Below are 24,379 nucleotides of genomic sequence, written 5' to 3'. Positions count from 1 at the left end.
ACATGCCACAACATGGATGAACCCTGAGGACATTAGGTTCGGTGACATAAGTCAAACACAAAAAGGCAAATGCTGGGGTCCATCTTCTTCCCCATCTGTCCATCGTGAGCCTGCGCAGCACCCATACTCCAGGGAGCGTCACTTAGGGTCTCTGGGATGCATCCTCCCAGCTCTCCCGTGGTCCCTTTCGGCAGGTGGGCAAATAGAGGCCTACGGAGGACAGGGATCTCATCCGGGGTCACACGAGTCCGCAGCAGAGTTAGCAATAGAAGCCAGATCTCCTGACTCCACTCCAAACCCCTGTCACCTCTTTGCACTCTCCTCCGAGGGCCTGGTGCCATGGGCGTGGGCCAGGGTGCCAGGAAGTCCAGTTAGAAGATGTGGGTTCCTCTTTAAGAGACTCCCTGACAAAACTCAGCTCCAATTAGGTCAGCAGACTTCCCCTCTAAATATCCTCCAAGCAACCCTCCTCTGCTCAAGCACCTTCCATGGCTCCCTATTACCCACTGAACATCTCACCAAGCATTCGAGGGCAGCTCCCTGTGCCCCCCATCCACCTCACCTTACATTCTGATCATCATACAGCAACCATTGTTATCCCCAGATCCAAACTTTTGTTGAAGCTGGTCCCCTTCCTGTCTCCATCCATGAAGCCTTGCTACCCCCCACATCAGACACGGCCCCTCCCACCTCTAGACTACCGGGACACTCCCTGGGGTTGGCTCTGGGTACCTTGAGTGCCCATCTGTCTGCCCCAGGAGATGGGGAGGTGTGTGGGAGCAGAGTCCACATCACACCCGCCTCCTGTCCTCTTGTCCTCCCCAGCACCAGGAATTAAAAGAGCAAGGCCTGTGTGACGCCTGGTGCCCTGAGCCCTCGCCAGGATAAACAGGCTGCTTGGTAGTGCCCATCTGGGACCCGGATCCAGGTCGGAGGTGGCTGGAGCCTGGGCTGGAGCCTGGGCCCAGCGCCTGGACACAGCCCTGACTCCGCCTCCAAGGCTGTTTTTATTTGCCTTCTCCCTGGGCAAAGGCTGCGGCGGGGGCTGTGCTGAGCCACAGCTGGTTTTCATTGCACTGAGGCTCAAAAAAGGCCTGAGCATATTTTTAGAGAGAAAGGGGGAAAAAAGAATATTTTTTTCCTGACCCAAGAGGAGGGCTCGCTCCAATTTTCCATCTGCTCTCCCTTCTGGGCGGAGCTGGCGGGGAAGTTTCTCTGCTGGAGGATCCGAGGGACAGCGGTTTATGAGCTCATAGAAACGGCAGGAAGGCTGCCTCCCTCCCCCGACACACAAGACACACAACGGAGAACAGATGCACTCTCGCTGCAGAGCTCAGACTCGCGCACACGGCCGGGGGGCCTGTGCGAGGGCAGCCCTGCCCTGGCTGAAGGACAGGGAGGAGGGAGACGGACTGCACCCAGTCCCCACCCCTGCACCCACAGTCTGAGGCGTGCAGCAACCCCACTGGGTGCCTGCACCCATAAGACCTGGGTGCTGTCTGGGGGCAGAAGGAAGAATGTGTTTGATGCATCTTTGAAAGGCAGGTTTGTAATTGTCTGAAGACACTACTGGGATGAACAAAATACCAAATCACCAAATCATCTAGAGCACATATGTCAAACACAAGGCCCGCGGGCCAAATCCAGCCCGCCAGGCCTTGCAATGTGGCCCGCACCGCGCTGTCATCACTGCACTCCGCTGTCAGTTTATGACATTGTCAGTTTATGACTGTTCAGTAAACCATTCGGCCCGCGATTTAGGCTGGATTTTAGATTTTGGCCCCTTCTCTGATTGAGTTCGACACCCCTAATCTAGAGAGTCTAGCGCTTTCGCCAAAATGCATTTTCTCAACCTAAAAGAGGCTAACTGCACCAGACTTCTTCTGCTGGTGTGTGTGTGTGTGTGTGTGTGTGTGTGTGTGTGTGTATAAAGCATGTGAATATGATCTGCGTGTGTGGAGTCTGTCTACTATGTGTTGTGTGTTTGCATGTTTATGTGTATTGTGTGTGTGTGTGTGTGTGTGTGTGTGTGTGTGTGGTATGGTTTGTGCGCGTGTGTGAGATGTATCTAAGGTGTCTCTGTGGGTGGGGTGTGTTTGTGTGTTGCATGCTGTGTGCATTGTGGATAGTTGATGCATGTTGTGTATGTCCTGGAAGGGGTCCCTCCTCCCCCTGGCATGCTCTTCAAAGTGGCACCTAATTGGGATCTTTTCAGGGCGAGCTGTTGGGGAAATCACAACAGAACAGAAGGCAGCAGAAGGGAAAGGAGCCACTGCCTGAACCTGCCGGCCCCAGACCTTGCCCCTTGTCAGAATGGGACTTTCCTGTGGTGACACCCAGTCCTAAATCCCCAGCCCAAAGGGGGACAGAGAGGTGACAGAGAGGAAGTTCCAAAAAGCATGTGGCCCAGAGTTACCCACAGGAGCCCCCTTCCGCCTCCCCACGGCGGCTCCCGGAGCTGGCACTCAGGGGCCTGGGCCACCTGCAGACATGGCCTCACTTCCCTCCTACAGCCCCTCACCGAGGGGCACCGCGGCCTCATTTTATCAGAAGGGCAGCCAGGCGGGGCAGGCAGTGGATGGAACAGGACCCGGCAGGGATATGGGTCTTTCTCCTGCCCAGCTCAGCCGGGCACCCTCTTACCCAGGGGTCCTCAAACTTTTTAAAGTGGGGGCCAGATCACAGTCCCTCAGAGAGCTGGAGGGCCGGACTATATGAACTACTAATTCCTACTGTAACACCTTGGCTGCGCTCACTGCCCAAAAAACCTGGCGGGCCGGATCAGAGTCCTCTGCGGGCTGCATGTGGCCCGCGGGCCGTAGTTTGAAGACCCCTGCCATGTAACCCCTCTGTCCCCAGGCCGCAAGGGCTGCTGGTAGTTCACCCCCTGCTTCTTGGAAACTGAGGCAGCCTGGCTTGTGCCAAGGGGAGCTTCCTGGGAGACGGGCTTTTCTGGCAGCAAAGTGCAGGGTCAAGGCCTTCCCAGCCTGGCGACAGGTTTTGCCCCTCCCTGAGCCTCCGCTGTGAATGGGGATGACAACAGCTGCTCCTGGGACAGCAGGGCACCACAAGGGGTGAGCGAAGTACTTGGCACAGGCCTGGCACGGGGAGGCGCTTGATGGATGTGTGTCCTAGTCAGCACAAGTGACACTGTCCCAGTGCCCGCCCCTCCTGCCCCACAGGAGCTGCAGGGCAGAAAGTAACAGCAGTTCTTGGAAGCCACCGCCAAGCACTCTCTGGAACATGAGGGCCATTCGTCAAGATGCCACTGGCAGCCACACCAACCGCCTGGCCGGAGGCTCTGTGACTTCCCACCTGCCTCACATAGTTATCGTGTTTCCCTGAAAATAAGACATCCTCCGAAAATAAGACCTAGCACATGGAAAGATAAGACATCCCCTGAAAATAAGACCTAGCGTAACTTCGGGAGAAAAAATTAATATAAGACACTGTCTTATTTTCGGGGAAACAGGGTAGTTCTGTGGCTCCATCCCTCCATGTCTGCCCAACACCGGTCAATGCCATCAGGCATTTCCTCCCTGGGGACACGCACCTACTCAACGCCTCTCCTGGCTCCACTCCTTAGCCACAGAGTCCTTAGTCTGAGCCTGAGCACTCCCGTTCCCTCTTGGTCTGGCCAGCATGCTTTATGGTCTCTCCTGCACCCCTTCACCTTGCTATGGCCCTTGAAATTTATGTTTTTACCCAAGACCACGTGCTTTCATGACCTGTGGGATGAGCTAAACGTGGGGCCTGGCACACAAGAGACTGGGCAGCAAGCTGTGAGTCAGTCCGCAGAGTCACCAGGATCCTTTGCTTGGAATGCCATTGTCTCCTCTGGCATCTCTGACTCACACCTTAACCTTTACCTCCTCCAAGAAGCCTGACTTGATGCCCACCCCTCCAGGCCAGTGTCGGTACCATCTTCCCAAGTACGGCTGCCTGGTGTCCCCAAACCCTCCTGTCATTGCTGTCCTGTCTGGATGAGAACTCCGGTCCCTACCACAGGCCTGGCGTGTCTCCCCCCAGGTCCTGTGGGTTTCAGCGGAACTTAGGTCTGCCCATCGGCCCTCCTTGCTCCAAGCCCTAGCCTGTCCTCTGCCCCAGGGGCCCACGTGTTTCATTCTGGAAACACGCCCCACGCTGCCCCCACCCCTCCCCAAAGGCCTTGCAACACAGAATTAATTTGGAGAACAGAGTCTACTGCTGTTCTGGAGATGGCAGAGAGCAGTTCCAGGGCTGAGAGCAAAACAAGTTGACGTTCAGAGTCAGTGCAATTCTTAGAAATTTGCCAACCATCCCTCACCCAGATAATCTCATTAAGGGACCTGGCCTCTGCCAGTGTTCTGAAAACCGCTCCTCTCCCCTCTCATGAGAGTCCCTCCCTCTCATGTTCTGGTGGAGAACTGTGCCTGGCTGACTCTGGGGAGACTCAGGAAGGGCCTCACGAGACAGATCCAGCCTCTGCCGATATGCAAGCGCAGCGGCTTCCGTTATTTTCAACAGCCGTCACTCTGAGTGGAGTCATGTCCCCAGAGTCATACATCGAGGTCCTGACCCCTAGGACTTCAGAATGTGACGACATTTGCGCCTCTAGATGTAGTTACATTAAAACACAGTCATGGTGGGATAAGGGGGGAGGGTGAATCCAATAGGACTGGTGCCCTTTAAAGAGTAAATTCAGACATACATGCACACCAACAGAAGACGACATGAAGACATAGGACACAGAGGCCCCCTGTAAGCCGAGGAGAGAGAACTCAGGAGAAACCACCCGCCCGCACGTGGACCTCCAGCCTCCTGACGGTGAAAAAGCACGTTTCTGTGTTCGAGCCACCGGGTCCGTGGCCACCAAGGAACTAACACAGGTGCTCTTGTGTGTCTCCTCCTTGAGCCACATTGCCTGTTCATGGGCCTGCCTCCCCTTTCAGACTGCGAATTCCCAGAAGGCACTGGACGGTTCTGACCTGTCCCTGCCTCGGAGCCTCCACACCCTCTCAGAGGCTCAGACAGTATTCAGGGCCTGGACCAACACCTTTCAGGATAAACAGAATTTTGGTTCATTGGCTCTTTAAACCATCACATGCTGGAAAGGGGGAAACTGACAACTACGTCCCCCTACCCACCTTACTCCTTCCCCTTCCCCCTCCTGGCCTCTGGCTCCCCCCTCAGCAGCCCTGAGAGAAAGGCGAGCCTGCCTTTACAGATGAGTGAACCACAGCCCTTCAGGCCAGGGGAAGGCAAACGACGTGTCCAAGGTCATGCACAGAGTCAGAGCCATCAGGGAGGCAAGACCAAAGCCCCGGGGCCCAGGGAGAACCTGAGAGGGAAAAGCTGGGCTTGGAAGGAGACAGAGAGGACGTGGGTTTGATTCCTGGTGGCTCCTCTTGTTTGCTGTGTGAGAGCAAGTTACGAACCTCTCTGAGCCGGGGCCTCAGTTTGCACATCTGTACAATGAGGCTGATAAATACGAGACGGGACATGCGGTGTCAGGCCCATGGAAAGGGCTCCAGAAATGGTGGGGGTGCTGCTGAGAATGAACACCGGCTTCTGGAATCCCAGCACCTGGCCCCGCAGGAAGTCTGACAAAGGGCTCCAGGCGGGAGCTTTTCCTGCTGGTGGGCATGGGGGCAGGCCACCTCGGCCCCCCTGCCTTCGAGCACCAGCCTGGCTCCCCAACACACACACACACACACACACACACACACACACACACACACACACACACATTGTCATTGCCCTCCAGCAGGCCTCCCAGGGTGCAGGGCTGGAGCAGGCTCAATGGCCCATTGTTCTCCCTCCAGGCCAGAACCAGGCCAGACCTGCTGGGAACCAGCCTCTAAAAATAGTCCTCCCCAACCCCCACCCCACCGGGCTGTTGGGGTCCAGCTGCTTATCTGGCTCCAGGGGTCAGGAGCTGTTCCCGTCTTCCTGGCCACTACTGTGGAGGAAGTCCAGCTTGGCCAGCTCCCAGGTCATCCTCAGGGGAGAGTCCAAACTCACACCCGCAAAACACTGAGTGGAAAATTCGAGGCAGGCTGCAATCCCTGAAGGCAGAGCCTGGGTGCAGGCTTTCGGACTCGCCTGTGGTGGGTCGGGAGGAAGGGCCTAGGAGAACAGGTGTCATCGGCAAAGCAGAGAGAAGCGAGGGAAGGCATCCCAGGAGGCATGGACAGCAGCAGCAAAGGGAGGAGGAACGTGGCCAAACAGAACGCCTAGACGCTGTGGGAAGCCTATTTGGTAGCACACAGGGAGCATTCAGGGGAAGATTGGGCTCAGCTGAGCAGGGCCCTGAATGCCAGGCCAGGAGTTGCTGACCTTCCAGGCCACACCTTGCCTGGGCGGGTCCCGTTGTTACAGAAGACCAAAGAAATACCAAGCATGCTTCCTAGAGAAAGAGAGGGACCCGTTTATTACCACTAGTGGACTGCAGGAATAATTTCCAAATCAGAGTGAATAAACATGCAGAGAAGGTCTACTGACACTGGGGCCTTGGTCTTGCAGATATGCCCCCTGCCCCCTGCAGGGAGGGCCCCTCCCTCCCGCCCGCCCCCGCCCCCCCCCCCCCCCCTTTCATGGCACCAGCATCACAATCCTCCCCTCCTCAGGGCAGTGCATTGTTCACAGTTCCATGGCCTCTGCATTTATATAACAAGTTCTGCAAGACCAGTTTCCTCCTCACCATGGCCACCTTTACTGCCAAGGCCTCCTCTCAGGCTCCTCGCTAAGGAGTAGCCACAGCTCTGGGGGAGGAGCTGAGGGCAGGTGAGGATGGAGAGGCACCTTCAGCAGGAGGGGCTGCTCACCAGCGACACATTGGGCAGAACCCAGAGGCTCTGCCCGTGGGCTGTGCTGGGGGCCCAGATGGCCACACAGTGTCAGCCCCTGAGGGCCTCACAGTCCAGGGGCCAAGCAGACAAGTGAAGAGGCAACTTCAGGGCTGAGTCACCTGAGCACAGTGCTGGGGCTGCCAGCGAAGGGCCCCCCTCTAGACTTGGGGCAGCAGCAGAGGGTTTTTGAGGACACAGCCCCTGAGCTTAGTCTCCAAGGTTAAAGAGGAGACGGGCAGGTGAAGAAGCGACAGGAAGTTCCAGGGGATGTGCGAAGGCTCTGGGTGCAAATGGGTCCAGCTCAGGCACAGTGAGGCAGGGACAGGGCAGAGATAAGCGTGGGGATAATGTGGCTGCAGAGGCCTTCAAGGGCCAGAGTCCATCCTTCTCTGAATAGCACACAGACACACACATAGTGGTCACCCACAGGAAGGCTGGTTGGGAAAATGGGAATCAACCAATTGAGTAGATTAAATCCTATTTTTTAAAATATTTTTATTGATTTTTTTTTTTTTTACAGAGAGGAAGGGAGAGGGATAGAGAGCCAGAAACATCGACCAGCTGCCTCCTGCACACCTCCTACTGGGGTGGGGATATGCCCACAACCAAGGTACATGTCCTTGATCAGAATCAAACCTGGGACCTTTCAGTCTGCAGGCCAGTGCTCTATCTACTGAGCCAAACTGGCCAGGGCAATAAAAATATATTATAAAAAATAATTCAACACCCACTTATGATAAAAATTGTCAGAAAATTAGGAATCAATGGCATCATCCTATAATAAAAAGGAAATTTCCTGTGTAAATGTTTTTGTAAATATAAATATATAAATAAGCATGCTATATAAATAAAATAGCTTCTAAATAAATAAATAACATCTAGAAAACAATCAACAGGTAATACAGCACTTGTTGATGAAAGACGGAAGCTCAATAAGGCAAGAGAGGGAAATAAATGACCAGAAGTGAAAACTTAAAACTATACCTACTTGCAGAAGACATGATTAATTACATAGAAAAATTCCAGGCATCTACAAAGAAACTTCTAGAACTACTGAGCTCAGCAAGGTCACAAGCTACAAGATCAATGCACACAAAAACAGTGAATTTCTGTGCTAACAATGAACAGGTGGAAACTGAAATTAAAAATAGAATGTCATTTACAATCACTAAAGAAAGAGGTACTTAGGTGTAAATCTAACAAAATGAAACTTGTATGTGGAAAACTGCAAAGTGCTGATGAAAGAAATCCAAGATCTAAACAAATGGAAAGACATACCATGCTCATGAATGAAAGACTCAGCAAAGTAAAGATACCCATTCTCCACAAATTGACATACAATGCAATTACTCTCAGGACTCTGTAGACTAGACAAGATTATCCCAACACAATGGGATTTAGTATCAAGACCTCAGGAAGACTTATTGCCAGTTAGGCAAGATTAGTCTAAAATTTACACAAAAAAAGGCTAAACATACACACACACACACACACACACACACAAAAAAAAAAAAAAAAAAAAAAAAAAAAAAAAACAACAAACAAAAAAAAACTACAAATGGTTAAAACAATTTTTTTTTAAAAAGTAAAGTGGGAAGAATCACTGTACCCAATTTTAAGACTTCTACAGCTACAGTAATCAAGACTGTGAGGCTTTGGTAGAGGGACAGAAACTAAGATCTGTGGAATAGAGAATCTAGAAATAGACCCTTACAAGTATGGCCACTGATTTTTGACAAAGGTGCAAAAGCAATAACACTTTACCTGCACTAGGATGAATATGATGAAAAAGAAAGGCATTATAACAAGTATTGGCAAAGATGCGGAGAGACTAGAACCCTCACACACTGAAAGTCAAATGGTGTGGTTTTGGCAGTTCCCCAAAAAGGGAAGCACTGTGTTTATGACTCAGAAATTCCACACCTAAGTAAATACCCAAGAGAAATGAAAATATATGTCCACACAAAAGCTTGTTCATGAATATTTATAACAACATTATTCATAATAGCCCCAAAGTAGAAACAACACAAAGACCCATCAACTAATGTATTGGATGAATAAAATGTGGTATGTTATGTGGTATTGAAATAGGATATATACAATGGAATATTATCAGGCAATAAAAAAAATGAAGTACTGACACATGCTACAACACGATGAAAACATTATGCCAAGTGCAAGAAGCCACAAAAGACCACATATTTTATGATTCCACTTACATGAAATGCCCACAGTAGGCAAATCTAAGACAGAAAAGTAGATTAATCATTGCCCAAGGATAGGAAGGTTGGGGTATAGAGAAGGAATGATTACTAATAGATATGGAGGTATTTTAGGAGATGGTGAAAATGTTCTAAAATTGATTGTGGTGAGGGTTGTACAATTTTGTGAATATACTAAAAACCATTGAGTTGTATACTTTAAACAGGTAAATTCTATGCTGTGTGGTTACATCTCAATAAAGCTGGCTTAAAAAAAACAATTCAATGGATGAAGGACAGTCTTTTCAACAAATGGTGCAAGAGCAATTCGATATCTTTATGCAAAAAATAAAAATAAATAACCTAAACCTCACATCTTACACAAGAATTAATTCAAAAGGGACCATAGACTTAAATGGAAAACCATAAAACTGTTAGAAGAAAACACAGGAGAAAATCTTTAGTACCCAAGGATTGGTAAAAAGTCGTTAGACATAGCACCAAATGCATGATCTGTAAAATGAAAAATAATAAATTGGACTTGATCAAAATTGAAAAGCATTTACTTTGCAAGAGACACGTTAGGAGGATGAAGAGACAAGCTACAGATGGAGATAAATGATTTGCAAATCACACAGCTGACAAAGGATTCCTATGTAGAATATATGAAGTGCACTCACACTCAGCAGTAAAAAGGAAACGCTCTCATTGGAAAATGGACAAAAAGACATGCAGAGACATTTCACCAAAGAGGATATACAGATGGCAAATAAATGAAAAGATGTCCACTATCACTGGCCATTAGGAAAATGCGAATTAAGACCTGGAAGAGCTTTCAACTCGCACCTATAACAACAGCTAAAATAAAACACCCGGGCCACTTTAAATGTTGGCCAGGTTGCAAGAGCTGGGTCTCTGATGACACAGCGACATGGGCAGTTTCCTCAACACTGAACCTCTACTTACCATCCCACCAGCAATTGCACTCCTGGGCATTTCCCCCAGAGAGATGAAAAATGTGTCCACACGAAACTCGCCACACAATTGTTCATGGCGGCTTTGTATGTAATAGCCAAGAACCAGAAACAACCAAAATGCCCCTCAGTAGGTGAATAGTGAAACCACCTGTCATACATCCCCACCACAGAACGAAATGCGACTGGGAAAGAGACAGGATGGAACTATCACTAGACATGGCTTGAGTGGATCTCAAGATCATGATGACAATCATAAGGGCACATCCTGCCTGGTTCCCTTCACATATCATTCTTAAAGTGACAAAGTGATACCCATGCGGAGAGGATTCAGGGCTTAGGGATGGTGGGGTGGAGGATAGATGTGACTATAAAAAAGTGTCAAGGGAGATCTTTTCTGTGAAAGAGCTCTGCCTCTTAACTGGGGGAGTGGCTCCATAATCTCCACATGTGATCGAGTGACAAATTCCACTCCTGTCAGACTCTGGGTGTGACAGTGTGCCATATTGTGCCAGATGTCACTATTGGGGGAGCTAGATAGAGGGCACATCAGCATTGCCTTTTCCATCCCCTGTATGTTTTTATCTTTCTCAGAGTGCACACTGAGTCTCCCCCTGACTCCGGGGGAGTGACGCTGTGTGTGTGTGTGTGTGTGTGTGTGTGTGTGTGTGTGAGAGAGAGAGAGAGAGAGAGAGAGAGAGAGAGAGAGAGAGAGAGAGAGGTCAGGTGGGGTGAGGACTTGACCTCAAGGGAAGGAGTGTGTATAACCCAGCAGATCCTTCCTCCCTGAAGCCTGGCTGGAGGACCTGGAGGGCAGAGCCCCAAGGGGCTGGGGTGAACCATGGAGACTCGGTAAACAGGCAGCTCTATCCAAGTTGGTGCCCAGTCCTCTGGGGACATGGCTAAGCTCCGTTTTTAGAGTCTAACAACTCATGTGCTCACACACACACACACACACACACACATGACCTGGATTCCATCCCCTCACACCACACAAAGCACCGTGTGCCCCTTCAGAAGGTCCTCTGACCAGAGGAAAAGCTTGATTCTCCTTGTTTTCCAGAAGAAACGACAGGAAGAGGGAGGGCCCTCCTCCAAGGTCGGAGGGTTTGGGACAGAATTCGGGGCAGGCCAGCGGGCCGGCGGAGTGGGTGCTACTGAGTTGCACCTGAAACTGGCAGGTAGGACCCTGTTGGGCCCACGTGGAGCCAGGGCCCAACCGCACCCTCTGGGGCCCTGCCCCTGTCATTGAGTCCCTGGCCATCTATCTCTTCTCAGAAGCTGACTGTGAGGCAGATGCGGAGGCGGCTTCCTCCAGCTGCTTGGAGGAGCTGCTTGGAGCTCTGCCTGACCTTACTTACCTCTTGGATCAGTCAGTCACAGCCCCACGCTCCCTCCTCTCCCCCACATGGGGCGCCCCGTCTGTGGCTGGCCCTGTGCTGAGGCTGACACATATTTATTATCTCCCTGAGTCCATGTGAGCCCAGGTGGGTCATTCCTCCCATTTATCCATGAGATGACTGAGGCGCAGAGAAGTCAGGCAGCCCATCAGACAGCGATACCGAGAACTGAGAGTCAGCTCGGGACCAAGTCTCTCTGCACACTTCAGCTCCCGCCATTCCTTGGCCCAGCTTAGAAAAGCTCTGCCCGCATGGGGGTTCTTACCACAGGGGGGCTTGTGATCAGAACCCCCATCCAAGCCACTCAGCCTCAGACTGGCTGCAGGTGAGGCTGCCTAGAAGTTAGGGGTCCGGGTCCCAGACCCTGCTCCGTCACGCCATACTCGTCCACTCTCTCTGACCCTTCCCTGCCTCGTTTGTAAAAGTGAACACAATGTTCAGACCTTCTCCAAGGACGGTGGCCATAAGGCTTACGGTGCCCTTGAGGTGCGTGACCATAGCTATTATTTCATATCTGCCACCTGTCCCTGCCCTCCCCCACCCAGCCACGCCCTCGCTCCCATCCAGGCTGAGCAGGCCCAGATCAGCCCCACGGTTTTTCCTCATCCCCCTTCTCCAACCCCAAACAAGGACTCCTCAGTGGCTGGGGCCCAGGGTATCTCCTTCCCTCCTGCAGGCCTGCCCAGCCAGGGGGAGGACAGGCAGAGCCAGATGTTTCCCAGATGTTGCTGAAGTTAAGCCCAGGAGTGCTCCTCTGAGGCCCAGGGCCTGTTGCTTTAGGTTCTGAGCGCTCTGAGGAAGAGGCAGGGGAGGGCCTGGGGGAGGCTTTGGGAAGAGAGGTGCGTTGGAGAGGCTGGCTAGGGGAGGACATCCACGGGAGGGACCCAGAGGGGAGAGCGAGCAAAGAGACTGGAGAGCAAGACAGGGAGGTGAGGATAAGGAGCTCAGAGAAGTCTGGTGAAAGGGAGGGGACCAGGGAGGAGCGAAGGCTGAGAATCAGGCTGACCTGCCACCATCGCCCCTCCCCACCCCAGAATCCCTACTTCACAGGCAAAGAACTTTAGAACTCCCTCGAGGCTGCCTGCCGGGCCCTCCTGAGCCGCTCCTGGAGTAATGCGCTCCCTGCTACAGGAGGGCGGCAAGCAGAAGCCCAAGAAGCGACCCCAGCACCACCCGAGGGAGGGTCTGGGGGGCCAGATCTGTCCCAAACCAGACCAAGAGGCCGAGAGTGCAAGGGACTGGACTCGCCAGCAAGAAGTCAGCTGCAGTTGGCACAGGCGGGCCAATACCGAATCTACCCACTGGCACCCAGCCCGGCAGCGCTGCTGTGCCCTCTCCCCTTTCCACCTTTCGCACCCTGCTTGCCAGCTGACCCCAAATGCGCCCAGCGAGGCCAAGACTGGGCAGTGGCGCGGGGACAGGCTGTTCTGACTTAGTCCCTGGAACAGGCAGACATTGTTCCTGAGGACAGGGTTCTGGGGTCTGGGACTAAAGGCCCCCCGTCCTCCTTAATACGGGCAGAGCCCGGGCTGGCAGGTGGAGAAGCGGCTCTGCCCTCCCCCTGACCTGAACCATGCCCTTGCTAACAGCAGCTCCTGCTGAAGGAGCACCGCCCTGTGCCAGACCCTGGGCTAAACCTGCCGCAGGAATGACCTTGCTCAGTCATCACAGCTCTGGGGTGGGGGTCAATATGCACAATTCACAGATGGGAAGACGGAGGCAAAGCGAGGTTATGTGACTGATTCACAGATTTGCAGCTAGTAGCCGGCGGTGGAGCCAGAAGCTGACTCCGAACTCTGGGCCTCTCACCGCGCTGGGTGCTGCTTCCCTCCCTCCACCTCCATCTTCCCACCTGAGGGATGGGGAGGGAGCTGGACATACTGACCACACAGCTCTCAGAACCCACACTGACCAGCCTGGGTTTGCCAGGCAGAGACCAAGAAACCTGCTCTTTCCTCACATGTGAAAAAAAAAAAAAAAAACACAAAAAAACAATGGGGAGCAGGCCAAACCACCCTGAACAGGTGAGGGGACTGAGGGACTGAGGTCTATGGGGGTAAAGGCTGTCCCCAAGGCCCGCCCCAGGAGCTCAGGGCAGGACCCAAGCACGTTTCCAGACTGCTTTCCAGAAGCTTGGCAGAGCCAAAGCCCCTCTGAGGCCAGGGGTCCCGGTGTGAGTAATGGAAACCAGGCAGTGGGCCCTTCCGAAATGGGAATTCCATCTGCTTGACTCTGTTCTCCTGGACTCTGGTTTCCATGGCAATTTGGGGTGGGAAGGTGGAGGGCCTGGAGGAGGGCTCCTTCCCTGGAATTAAGAAAGGGGAGTCTCCTGTGGGCCGGGTGTCTCCTCCTAGAGAAGATGCCCTCGCTCCCTGCCCTTCCTGCCTCACCGAGGCCCTGGCAGCTGCCCTCCACCACCACACAGCCCGCGCGGCTCACTGGCCAGGTCTGGTGCCTGGAAGGAGACCCAGCCCATTCCTGGAAGAGCTCGCATCCCTGTGCCAGGGGAAAGGCTGTAGCATGTGTTGAGCACCTACTGGATGCCTGGCCCCAGGTTAGGCCTAGAGACCACCCTTTCTGATGCTGCCCTTATGGGGGTGGCCTCGCCCAGGGAGACCAGCAAAGGGAAAGCAGTGTCCTTGGATCTCCCAGTGCCCAGTGGGCAGACCCGAACCCAGGACACCAGACAGGGAATGAGATCCAAGGAGAGGGGTCCAGCCCCTCTTACACCAACCAATTCCGTCCAGATTTAAGTCAGCCGGGCTGAGCCAGGCCCCACCCACAGGCCGTGTCCTGGCCCCTGCCCCAAGACCCTGGCAGCTTGTATGTGTGGGCATCAGGGAAAGCTTTGCCATCAGCTGGGCTTGGATTCCAGGCCCTCATCCACGCTCCAGGAAAGTGGGCCAGGGCCTCCTCTGAACTTGGCTGTGGACCAGGCCTTCCCTAAATCTGCATGTCCCGTTAGACACAGCGGGGGAAGCCCTCCCCAGGCCTCAGGACTCTGGGAGCCCTACCCCCCGTCACCTCCCAGCTCTTCCTTGTCCCAAAGGCCTCATCTGCCCTGCTGCTCTGCCAAAGACACTGGCCCATCCCATCCACCTCCACCCACCAGCCCTGGGACACCCGCACGTTCCACCGGAACCCCCGGGTGGAGCAGGGCAGAGACGTGAAGGAGCTTGCTGAAGGTCCCATGGCCAGTTGGTGACCGAGGCCGGACTCCGTCCTGTGGCTGGCAGAGGACAGGAGATCCAGAGCTTTTCAGCCAGTGGGGCTCAGACTGAAACCTGTCTCTGCCCCTTGCCTGCTGGGTGACCTTGAACAAGTCTCCTTACCTGCCTGGGTACCACGCTCCTCATCTGCAAAACGGGGCTAACCCCTCCTCCCAGGCCTGCAGAGAAGAGAAGCGGAACACGCATGGCAGAGCCGGCCCCACAGGCAGAGGTGGTCAGGGAGCAGCCCTCGCCACTGTACGGTGTCTGTGGCTCCAGGATGGGAGGCAGGGGATGGCTCAGAAAGGAGGAGAAGCTGGACCCACAGGCCAATGACCGACCCTCCCAGCTCCCGACCCCTTGGGAAGCCTCGAAACCGGGGACACACAGAAAGGGTCAAAAGCAAGAACTAACACAGGCCTTTTATTTGCTCCAGAACGTGGCTGCTGTGTGGTCTGAGGGTGCCATGCTTTCCCAGGGCCCCTCAGGGACCTCCGTCCTCGAGGGCGCCGGGTTCCTGGGCGAGGGCAGCCGGTATCGCCCGCTCCTCCTGGCCTCATCGGCCCGGAAGGCCCGGCTGCCTGCCCCTGGCTGGTGCCTGGGCCCGGCACCTCCCCTGAACCTGGAAAATGATGCCCACCTTTCTCGGCAAGGCGGCTTGGTCACAAGGCGTTGGTTAAAATATTGCACTTGTAAATTAGGAAAACTGATGAGGCAACGGTTTCCTATTACAGGAAGACGTGTCAAGCATCCTACTACTGTTTAAATAAATAAAACTCAAGGCGGGGGGTCCTGCGTGAGCCCCAGTGGCCCCTGGAGAGCCCCGGAGCCCGGGCTGTGCCCCCGCCCCACCAGCCAGTTCTTTAAGGAACTTGGTCAACGCGAGGTCTCTGCAGCAGGGAGCGGCAGCTCCGGATCTGGTTCAGCCAGGGCCCCTGACCCGCCGGGGCCCTTGAGCCCCCTCGTACCGCGGCAGCGGGGACCCAGTGGGGCCAGTCCTTCTCTCCTCCGGTGGCCTGGGCCTCTCTCGGGCCAAGCCTCTCGTCCAAATGTCCATCCGTCTGTCCGGAGACGTGGCCTCTGGGGGCTTGGCTGCCCCCTCCGTCGCAGGGGAGAGGGAGGCGTAGGAAGAAGCCCAGCCCTCCTGGTGTGAATGCTGAGCTCTATTCCGGCGGCCCCTAGAGTGGGGGACTCATCTTCTTTTGGTTAACGAGGTCCAGGTAGAGGTCCGAGCGGAGGAAGCGCGGGTACGAGTCCTTTTCCATGAGCCCGAAGATGCGCTTCTGCGCCAGATCGAAGCAGCCCCGCGTGACGCTCTGCAGGTTGTCCTTGGTGTGCTCCCGTGTGTACGAGTCCAGGTTCACCTTCAGGGGCACAGGGGGCAGGGTCAGGGCCGCCCGCAGGGGGCTGGCCCTGGGGACCGGGGTGGGGGCGGGACCTATCTAGCCTCTCACCTCAAAGCCCCTCTGCTCCGCCTCACAAGGTTCAGAGCGGAGGCCCTCGGACCGGCAGTTCGAGTCTTAGCCCGTCCCTTACTGAAGGGCCTGCAACCCACCTCCAGGGTCAGGCTGCCCGGGCTCAAATCCCAGTAGCGCCACACCTAGGTGTGTGGCTTCAAGCAAATCACTGAAGTGCTCTGAGCCTCCGTTGTCTTATCTACCGCTTAGGAATAACAGTACCCTCTTCCAAGAGTTGTGCAAATTAAGCCAGATCACCCGTGTTAAACAGGTAGGGGGTGAATCACCAGAACCCCACCCCCTGTGGCTGTGCACATAGTAAGCGCTCAATAGACATCAGCTGCTACGATTAGGCTCTCCAAGATGGTCCCTTATTTTAAAAGTGAAGATCATATTAAAATCTACTTCACAGGTTACTAGACGTGAGCCCATTCATAAAGGGCTTAGCGTCGCAAGAGGCCATTTTTGTTATCAGCTAAACTCAGTTCTTCTCCGAGGTCCCAGCTGGCTTCCTCTCCACCCGGGACACATGGTGCCTGAGAATCACCCTGCCCTCCCCTCTTCCTGCCCTCCTCCTGGAGGCACCCAGCTCCCCCCAATCACTGAGCGGCCGTGGGGCCCGGGGACAGGGCTGGGGGCCCGGACAGAGTCCTTACCTCCTTGCACGCCTGGATTGCGATGTACTCGGCGAAGATCTTCTTGGCCTTGGCTGCCATCTTGGACTGTGACTTGACCTTCTTAAAGTCCTCGCATGCCAGCCAGAACTCCAGGTTCTCCTCGCTGAACTCGGTGCGCAGGAAGGCCTGGAACACGGCTAACCCATCTGTGGGGAGAAAGAAGTCCGGACCCTGCGTGAGAGGCAGAAACTAGCCTTTCCTGCCCTCGGCACCCCCAGATTATCCTCCCGGGACCGTTAGGGTGTAAATGCCTCTGTGAGCCTTGGCCAGGTGTCTCCCCACCCGTGCCTCAGTTTTCTCATCTGCAGAATGGGGATCACCAGCCCTGTGCGGTGATCCGAGGGGACCCTGCCCGTGAGAGGAGGACCGTCACATTTGGCCCAGTGTGAGCCCTCGCAGTACACGGAAATGTTTCTTGTTATTCTGGGAAAATGGGTCTGAGCACACAGGTCCCAGCGGCCTCCAGCGGGCAGTGCCAGCTCCCATGGACAGGGAGGGGCTGGCGGTGCCGGCTCAAGGCCAGACCCAGGGCCTCAGCCCGGGCTCAGCCTCTCCCAACAATAGGGACACCTCACGGGGCCCAGGAAAGAGGGAGAGGCTACCTCTGCGGGATCAGGCTCCCGCTCTGGTCTAGGAGAGGAGGAAGAGAGAGGGAGAGAGAGAACCCAGGGAGGGGGAACAGGCCACGGGCCCCCACTTACATTTATGAAGCAGCAGCTTCTCCAAGGACTCGCCCCACTTGAGGGCTTCTTCCGAGGTGGGCCTGAGGGCAGAGGGAAGGGGCACCATGAGGCTCCGAAAAGTGGGGCAGCTGGGCCTGGGCTGCCTCTGTTCGCTGCCCTTGGCCCAATCAGTGACTGATCCTGACTGGGGAGCCCAGGAGGGGTCCACCCCCTTCTTGGGGTCAGCTTCACTTCTATCCTCCCTGCCCCCGGCCCCTGCCTGGCTGTCCTTACTAGGGGAGCTAGCCCGGGAGGGCTGCTGCTTGCAGGCACTAGGCTGCCTCTATCTGAGCCTCCATCCCACCCAGAGCGGGATTCAATACCCCTTGTCTTTTAACCCCACCACCAGCCCTGCTCCCCCTCTGCCCCGTCCTCCCTCCGGGGAATCAGTGAGCGCCTGAGGGGTCCCAAGGTGCCAGGGGGGACCTACTTGAATGACTTCATCACTTTGTCAGCCTTGCCTGCTGGCTGGGCCCCGGGGGACTCGTTCCGCCGCCTGAAGATGCCCAGCTTGTTCTTCATGTCCTTGGCTCTGGGGGCAGAAGCGGAGAAAGGGGGTCGGTCAGCCGGGCACACTCAGACCCCGTCAACTCGGGGTCGGGAGGCCAGGGGCTGGGGCAAGGGCCACCTACTCCTTCATCGTGTGCCGCCTCTGTAGGTTCCCGTTGCGCGTGAGGTACATGCCCCGGAGCATCTCCGCAGGGCCCCCCACCTTGGGGCCCGGGAAGGTCTGCAGGGAGCACTCGGGGCTCCTGCTCCCCAAGCTCTGTCCCGAGCGGCAGGCAGGCAGGCCGGGCAGCAGTGGGGCAGGACGTGGAAGAGCCTGCCTGCGCTTGCTGGGATCCCAGGCGGACTGCGGGACGCCCAGGCATAGGCTGGGCTGGGACTCCAACAGGAGGAGCCAGGAAATGGGAGGGACCAGGACGGAGAATAGGGAAAAAAAAAAAAAGAAAAAAAAAAAGCCCTTTTGGCCAACCGGAGAGGGAGCCCGTGAAAGGGGCTGTGTCTGCGAGGGGCGGCCTCTGGGCCGGCCCAGGCAGGAAGCCAGGCCCAGTTATTTGTGAGCGGCCTCCCCGTTACCACGGCAGCTGGGGGAAGGAGAGAACTAGTCAGCAAATTGCCGGGAGGGAAGAGGGAAGAGGGGAGGCGGGACCTGTGCACACCAGGGTGGCAGGGCTGCCTATTTTTAGCCAAGAACTATTTTTAGCTTTGCCACTGCCCCCCCTCCCCCCATGGCTGCAGATTTTAGCCCTGGGCGAAGCTGCTGGCAGCAAAGGGTTAAATGTCTCATGCTCCCATTGGCCTGCCCCCCCCCCTCCTTTTCTCTAGACCCCCTACCCTGAGCGCCCCCCAGAGAAGAGCTCCCAACCTCAGCCACGGGCTTGGGCTACCCCCCTCCACAAACACGCAGGATGCGCCAAATGTCTAAGTACCATTTTAAGCTTCAATAACTTCAGAAGTTCAAGTCCTATCGACTTTCAAAAACATCTTTTGAACGTGCAATTATTTAGTCTTTGAAACATTTTTTGAGTAAGTTTTTTGTTTTAACTTCTTATCTCCATCTTTCTGATTAAAGACGAGAAATGCTGACTGAAAGCAAACATTTAGAAGGTATGATCTAAACCACAGAGCTAAATAAATACGTGCAAAAGAAATGTAAAAAAAAACTCAACTTTCAAATGTGTTTTGTAAGCCTGTAGCATTTATACTTCTGAAGTTATCCAGAACTTCAAATGGCACTAGGACCTACCGGACACCCTTGTACTTGAGGGGAGTGATATGTGGTGGAGGTTAAGAGTGAGAATTTGAAGCCAGACAGCCCAAGGTTCGAATCCCAGCTCCAGCATTAACCAGCTGTGCGCCTTTTTGCCAAGTTACCTAACCTCTCTGAATGTTAAATGTTCTCATCAGCTAAACAGGGATGACCAAGGTACTTAACATCTGCTGGGCTTGTTTCATGGCCAGGATAAGATGCACAGAAGTCTTTAACACTGCCCCCATGCCTACCTGAGGATCTGGGGCAAGCTGCCCAGGGATGGGGACCCTGCTCTAGAAGATTCCAAGCCAATGTGATAAGGTCAAGGAGTCCAGGGATTGGCAGCCCTCTGGGTGAGGACTGGCCACAGAGAGCCCTGGGGTGGCTGGAAGTGAGAGAGCACAGCTTCCTGGGCCTGGTGCCGAGAGCCCCTGCTCCAGGCCCACTGTGCAGGTGGGTACACAGAGGGGCGGAGGGGATGGGCGCGGAGAGCAGGGGAAGGAGGTACTTGTCTGAGGCCCAACCTCCAGGGGCTCCTTGCTTGCTCAGAGCCCACAGGGAACAGCAGAGAGAAGCCTGCAGCTGCGGCAGGAAACTGGAGCGGGCAGGGGACCTGGGGGAAAGAGTTTCTACCACCGCGAAGCTCAGCTAGGGTCGAGGCAAGGGAAAGATCCCGGGAAAGATCCCTGTTCTCCCCCCCCCCCCCCCCCCCCCCCGCAAGCCCAATTTATGCATAACGGTGGGCACTACTGGGCCTGGAGAGGTGGGGGTCTTAACTTCCCGCCCTGTCATTCTCTGCAGTCTCCAGGGTCTCGGCCTGGGGGAAAAGGAGACCCGAGGAGAGTCTCCACACATCCTGTTAACTGACTTCTAACAAACCCCAAACGAAAGAGTAAGGGAGCCTGAGCATGGCCAGAGAGGCTTGAGGAGTATGGGTTTCACTATCTAGGCCAGCAGCGCCCCCTCCTGGCAATGTCTGAGACTGCTACTATTCAAGAGCCAAGAGGAGAAAGGGGAACCTTACCACGGGTCTGTTCAGCCCTTTCTCAGAGGCAGCAAAGAACCTGCTGAGGTCCCTCAGCCACTACTTGTTTCAAAGGCTGGGGGAGTTGGGGGGGGGGGGGGGCAATGGCAACCTGGCTGGCTTCCTCTGATTGGTTCTTGGTGGTTTCCAGGTGCTGAATCAGCACCTTGCCGGACGATACATAGATACCGAGGGCAGTGCCAGAAGCTCAGAACCCTGGTGACCCTGCCCTGGGGCCACTGCTAAGTCCCAAGGTTCTGCTGTTCCCTGTGTCTGTCTGGGACAGGACTGGGTGCAGCCCCTTCTCCCCACCTGTACCCCTGGAGGAGGGGGAAGAGGGGTGCAAGGGTGAGGGCCATGGATCTTTCCAACGTACAGGTTTTTGCTCTTTCTCTTCCGGGAGCCTTCGTCATTGTCCCCAACCGTGTCAGGCCCACTCATCTGCGGAGAAAAGACAGGTATGGTGTGATCCAGAGGCTGCTGCCTGAGCAGAGAGAGACTCAAGACTCCATCAGCTCCTGCAAAACTGCTTCCTCTAGCCCTCTCCAAAGTCCCCATCCCTCACAGAACCGGTGAGGGAGGGAGACCCCACTACTAGAAACAGCCTGTCCATGGAATGCAGCTGGCTTGGCCGAGCCTCCCACCAAGGGTCTCCTCCTGGTGCACTCAGGACCTGGCTTGCTGAGAAGAGGGCAGAGACATCACGGCAGGCAGTAGGGCTGGCTGGACAGCAGCACTTCAGCAGGGGCTCTGCTGTGTGATGGGTTCAATTGCTGTCCTTCTCTGAGCCTCTGCCGCAACCTTTTGCAGCAAGGATTCAGAATCTGGAGGAGGGGCCACCCACAAATACTAGATAAGAAATATAAATTTGGAAGGCATTGGGGGAACCAGGCAGAGGCCCTTCTCTAGTGGAATGGCTCCCTGAATGCCAGGACCCACAGCTTTTTATTTACTAGAATACATATTTGCCCTTTAGCAGAGTAAACAGACATCAAAGGTAAGGTTTGGTAAACAATAAAAGATTATCAGCCGTAACCGGTTTGGCTCAGTGGATAGAGTGTCGGCCTGCGGACTGAGAGGTCCCGGGTTCGATTCCATTCAAAGGCATGTACATTGGTTGCGGGCACATCCCCAGTAGGGGATGTGCAGGAGGTAGCTGGTCGATGTTCCTCTCTCATCGATGTTTCTAGCTCTCTATCCCTCTCCCTTCCTCTCTGTAAGAAATCAATAAAATATATATATATATTTTTTAAAAAAAAGATTGTCAGGTTAGGGGATTGCCTTCAGCCATTCAGCAGCAGCAGGTAATATAATGCTGATTCTCAGCCCTTGCTGAATATCGAAGTCCATCAGCCTTCTGACGGACCTCGTGTATGTATATGTTAACTACTTTTTGGTCTTGGCCTCCTGCAAGCCTCTGTTCCTTAATTTCAAAATTGAAATCCTAAGGACTAACTCAGGATTCTGCAGTTTGAACGATACCTGGGACTGCACAGTAGTGTGTAAAGTGAATTATTACACCTCTCTTGCCTTAAAACTCCCCATGGCTCCCTAGTACCCTCGGGGAAACATCCAAACTCCATAGCATGATGTGCAGGATCTATCATCTCAAGATTCGGGCAGAAAGCTCCATTTTAACATCCATTACCACTCCTCCAGTGAGCTCCCAGCCTGACTCCTGCTCCGGCAACCTCCCTGACCCGCCCCCAACCAAACAGAAGGTCTTCCCTTATCTCGCCCTTACTGTGGGCCTTCCCACCTGCTATTCCTTCCATGGGGGTGCCTTCTCCTCCCTAGTCCCAGCCTCTGGAAAGACCTAGATGTCTGGAAAGATGCTTAAATGCCTCCTCGCCTGGGAGGCCCTCCCTGACCCCTACATCAAGGTTGTGTCTCCTTTACTCCCTTTGAGGTCCCCACTACCCCCAAAATGGCTTGTTCCGAATCTGACTTCTCCACTGGCCGCTGTCTGACTGCACCTGTCTGGGTATTCTTCACCGGACCTAGGGCACAGTATCCAATAAATATGTGCAGAATGAATGAATGAATGAATGAATGGAGAGGGAGGGAAAGAGGATTAGGAAAGATGCATCTTGAGGTACCTGCTGCTTGACTCAAGGCCTGCAAATTTATCTCCCAGGCTCCCCTTCAGCCCACAGATTCCATCCATTCCATACCCATCTCCCTGCCTTTGCCAGTGCTGTGCCCTCTTCCTGGAATGCCCCCTCCTCTTCTCCCAGTCTTCGCCTGTCCCTAGTCCATCACTCCTCCAGACCACTCCAGACTCATACCATCTCTACCAGGGCCTCCCTCTGTCTCCCTGCCTATGCTTGCCTAGCCTTCTCCAGGGGAAACCAGAGCCCAGCTGTGCCACCCAGAGCAGAAGCCCAGGAAGTGCTCCGAGACAGCAGAGGAAATAGCACTCAGAGAGGATGGGCATGGACACTATGTCTCAAGATAAGACAGAAGACCTCCAGGCGTGGCTCTCAGCGCTGATTTTTCATGAGCCCCATCCTGGGTCTCAGTTTCCTCACTTATAAAGTAAAGATGGGCTACGCCTTAAAATGCTGTGTTAATTCTGGAAAGAAAAATAATCCAGAGATATCCAGCAGGAGGAGCTACTAGCCTCAGTAAAGCATGCACCCACGGACAGACCTACGGATGGATGGATGCATGGATAGATCTACGGATGGATAGATGAAGGACAGGTGAAGTATAGCATCTTTAAAAAAAAAAAAAATATATATATATATATATATATATATATATATATATATATATATATATATATTTGATTTTTTACAGAGAGGAATAGAGAGCTAGAAACATTGATGAGAGAAAAACATCAATCAGCTGCCCGCTGCACACCCCCCACTGGGGATGTGTCCGCAACCAACGTACATGCACCTGACCGGAATCAAATCTGGGACCTTTCAGTCCGCAGACCAACGCTCTATCCACTGACCCAAACCGGTTTCGGCAAGTATAGCATCATTTATAGAGCTTGTACTATAGACCAGACCTTGGGATGAGCATTATTCAGGTACGCTCTCATCCATCTTCAGAGTTAGTCCATAAAGTAAACAGAGGCTCAGAGAAGGTAAGCCACTTGGCCAAGGACACCCAGCACTTCACCGACAGCAGGACTCTAGGTCTGTCTGAATTCAAACCGTGGGTTTCTCCGCCAGAGGATGCTGCTACGCAAAGGTGAGGACAGGGCACGTTCTGAATGTTTTCAGTGAAAGACTCGGGGGAAATGCCGCCTCCTTCCTGAGAACGCTGCCCCACCAAGGCTGTAAACATGCGCGTGTACGTGCACACGCAGGCACACGCCCCTCGGGGACGGGGGATTCCAGCGCTCGGTTGTCAGCCAGGCCTGGCTATAGATCTTCTTCCCACTGACTTTGGAGCCGTTTCCCAGCCTCTCGGCTTCAGCTTCTTTGGTTCCAACACAGGGCACGAGGCCGACCACACGCCTCACTGCCCCGGAAGGTTCCCTAGGAAAATGTCTGGGCCCGCACGGCCCAACCTTGGCACACAGTGTGTCCTCATTACTCAGAGGACACACTGTGTGCTTGTGCTCATCGCCCATGGGTGCTACCACTGTCACCCATTGAGTATACGAGCTGTGGTCACGCCGGCCTGGCTAGGCAGTGCCTGAAGCCCCCACCCGTGGGAAAGGGCTCAGGCGCTGTGCTTCCTCCCATTCTAACCTCGGCTTCCGCACTTTATCAGCGCCACACAATGGCCTGGGGACCACTCCCACCGCCAGCCGGCCCAGCCTCTGCGCTGCTGGGAAATGGGCTCTTCCTTCCACTGCGGGGAGGGGGGCATCTTCGGGAGAGGGGTCATCTTCGGCAGGGGCCAGCCAAGCCACCCTCCCCCCCCCTGAGAGAGGGGCCGGGCAGCTCTGGGCCTGAGAGTTGGCCCCCAAAGTTAGCCAGGAAAACCCAGGCACCAAGGGGTCGGGGACAGAAAGCAAAGAAACTAAGATGAGAAGTTAGGATTCCCGTTTGCAGCCAGAGTAGTTTCCCAAGGTTCCTCTCTCTATGGGAACGGCAGCCAGGCCCGCCCAGAGCCCAGCACAGAGGGCCTCTCCTTCCCATCGGCTCCCCACCATCTCTGAGCTACG

General features: G+C 54.4%; 1 protein-coding gene across 8 annotated transcripts in view; it reads right to left on the bottom strand.

The window, feature by feature from the left end:
* Window positions 1-15,018: 15,018 nt before the first annotated feature.
* Window positions 15,019-24,379, bottom strand: part of RGS3 (regulator of G protein signaling 3) — a 110,733-nt gene continuing 101,372 nt past the window's right edge. For 7 of the 8 annotated variants that reach the window (XM_084899924.1, XM_084899927.1, XM_084899926.1 and 4 more), the window contains 5 exons: window positions 20,627-20,691; window positions 17,901-18,002; window positions 17,450-17,511; window positions 16,728-16,894; window positions 15,019-15,978 (listed from right to left, as the gene is read on the bottom strand). In XM_084899924.1, the coding sequence (XP_084756050.1) occupies window positions 15,793-15,978; window positions 16,728-16,894; window positions 17,450-17,511; window positions 17,901-18,002; window positions 20,627-20,691 (582 nt within the window). In that variant the 3' untranslated portion in view covers window positions 15,019-15,792. Of the gene's footprint in view, window positions 15,979-16,727; window positions 16,895-17,449; window positions 17,512-17,900; window positions 18,003-18,102; window positions 18,354-20,626; window positions 20,692-24,379 lie in introns of those variants that run through there. The other variant, XM_084899925.1, reaches the window with a different exon arrangement.

The sequence above is a fragment of the Pipistrellus hanaki genome (assembly GCF_964339955.1).
Source record: "Pipistrellus hanaki genome assembly, chromosome: 11".
NCBI classification, from domain to species: Eukaryota; Metazoa; Chordata; class Mammalia; order Chiroptera; family Vespertilionidae; genus Pipistrellus; species Pipistrellus hanaki.
This window is presented reverse-complemented; position numbering and strand designations above follow the sequence as displayed.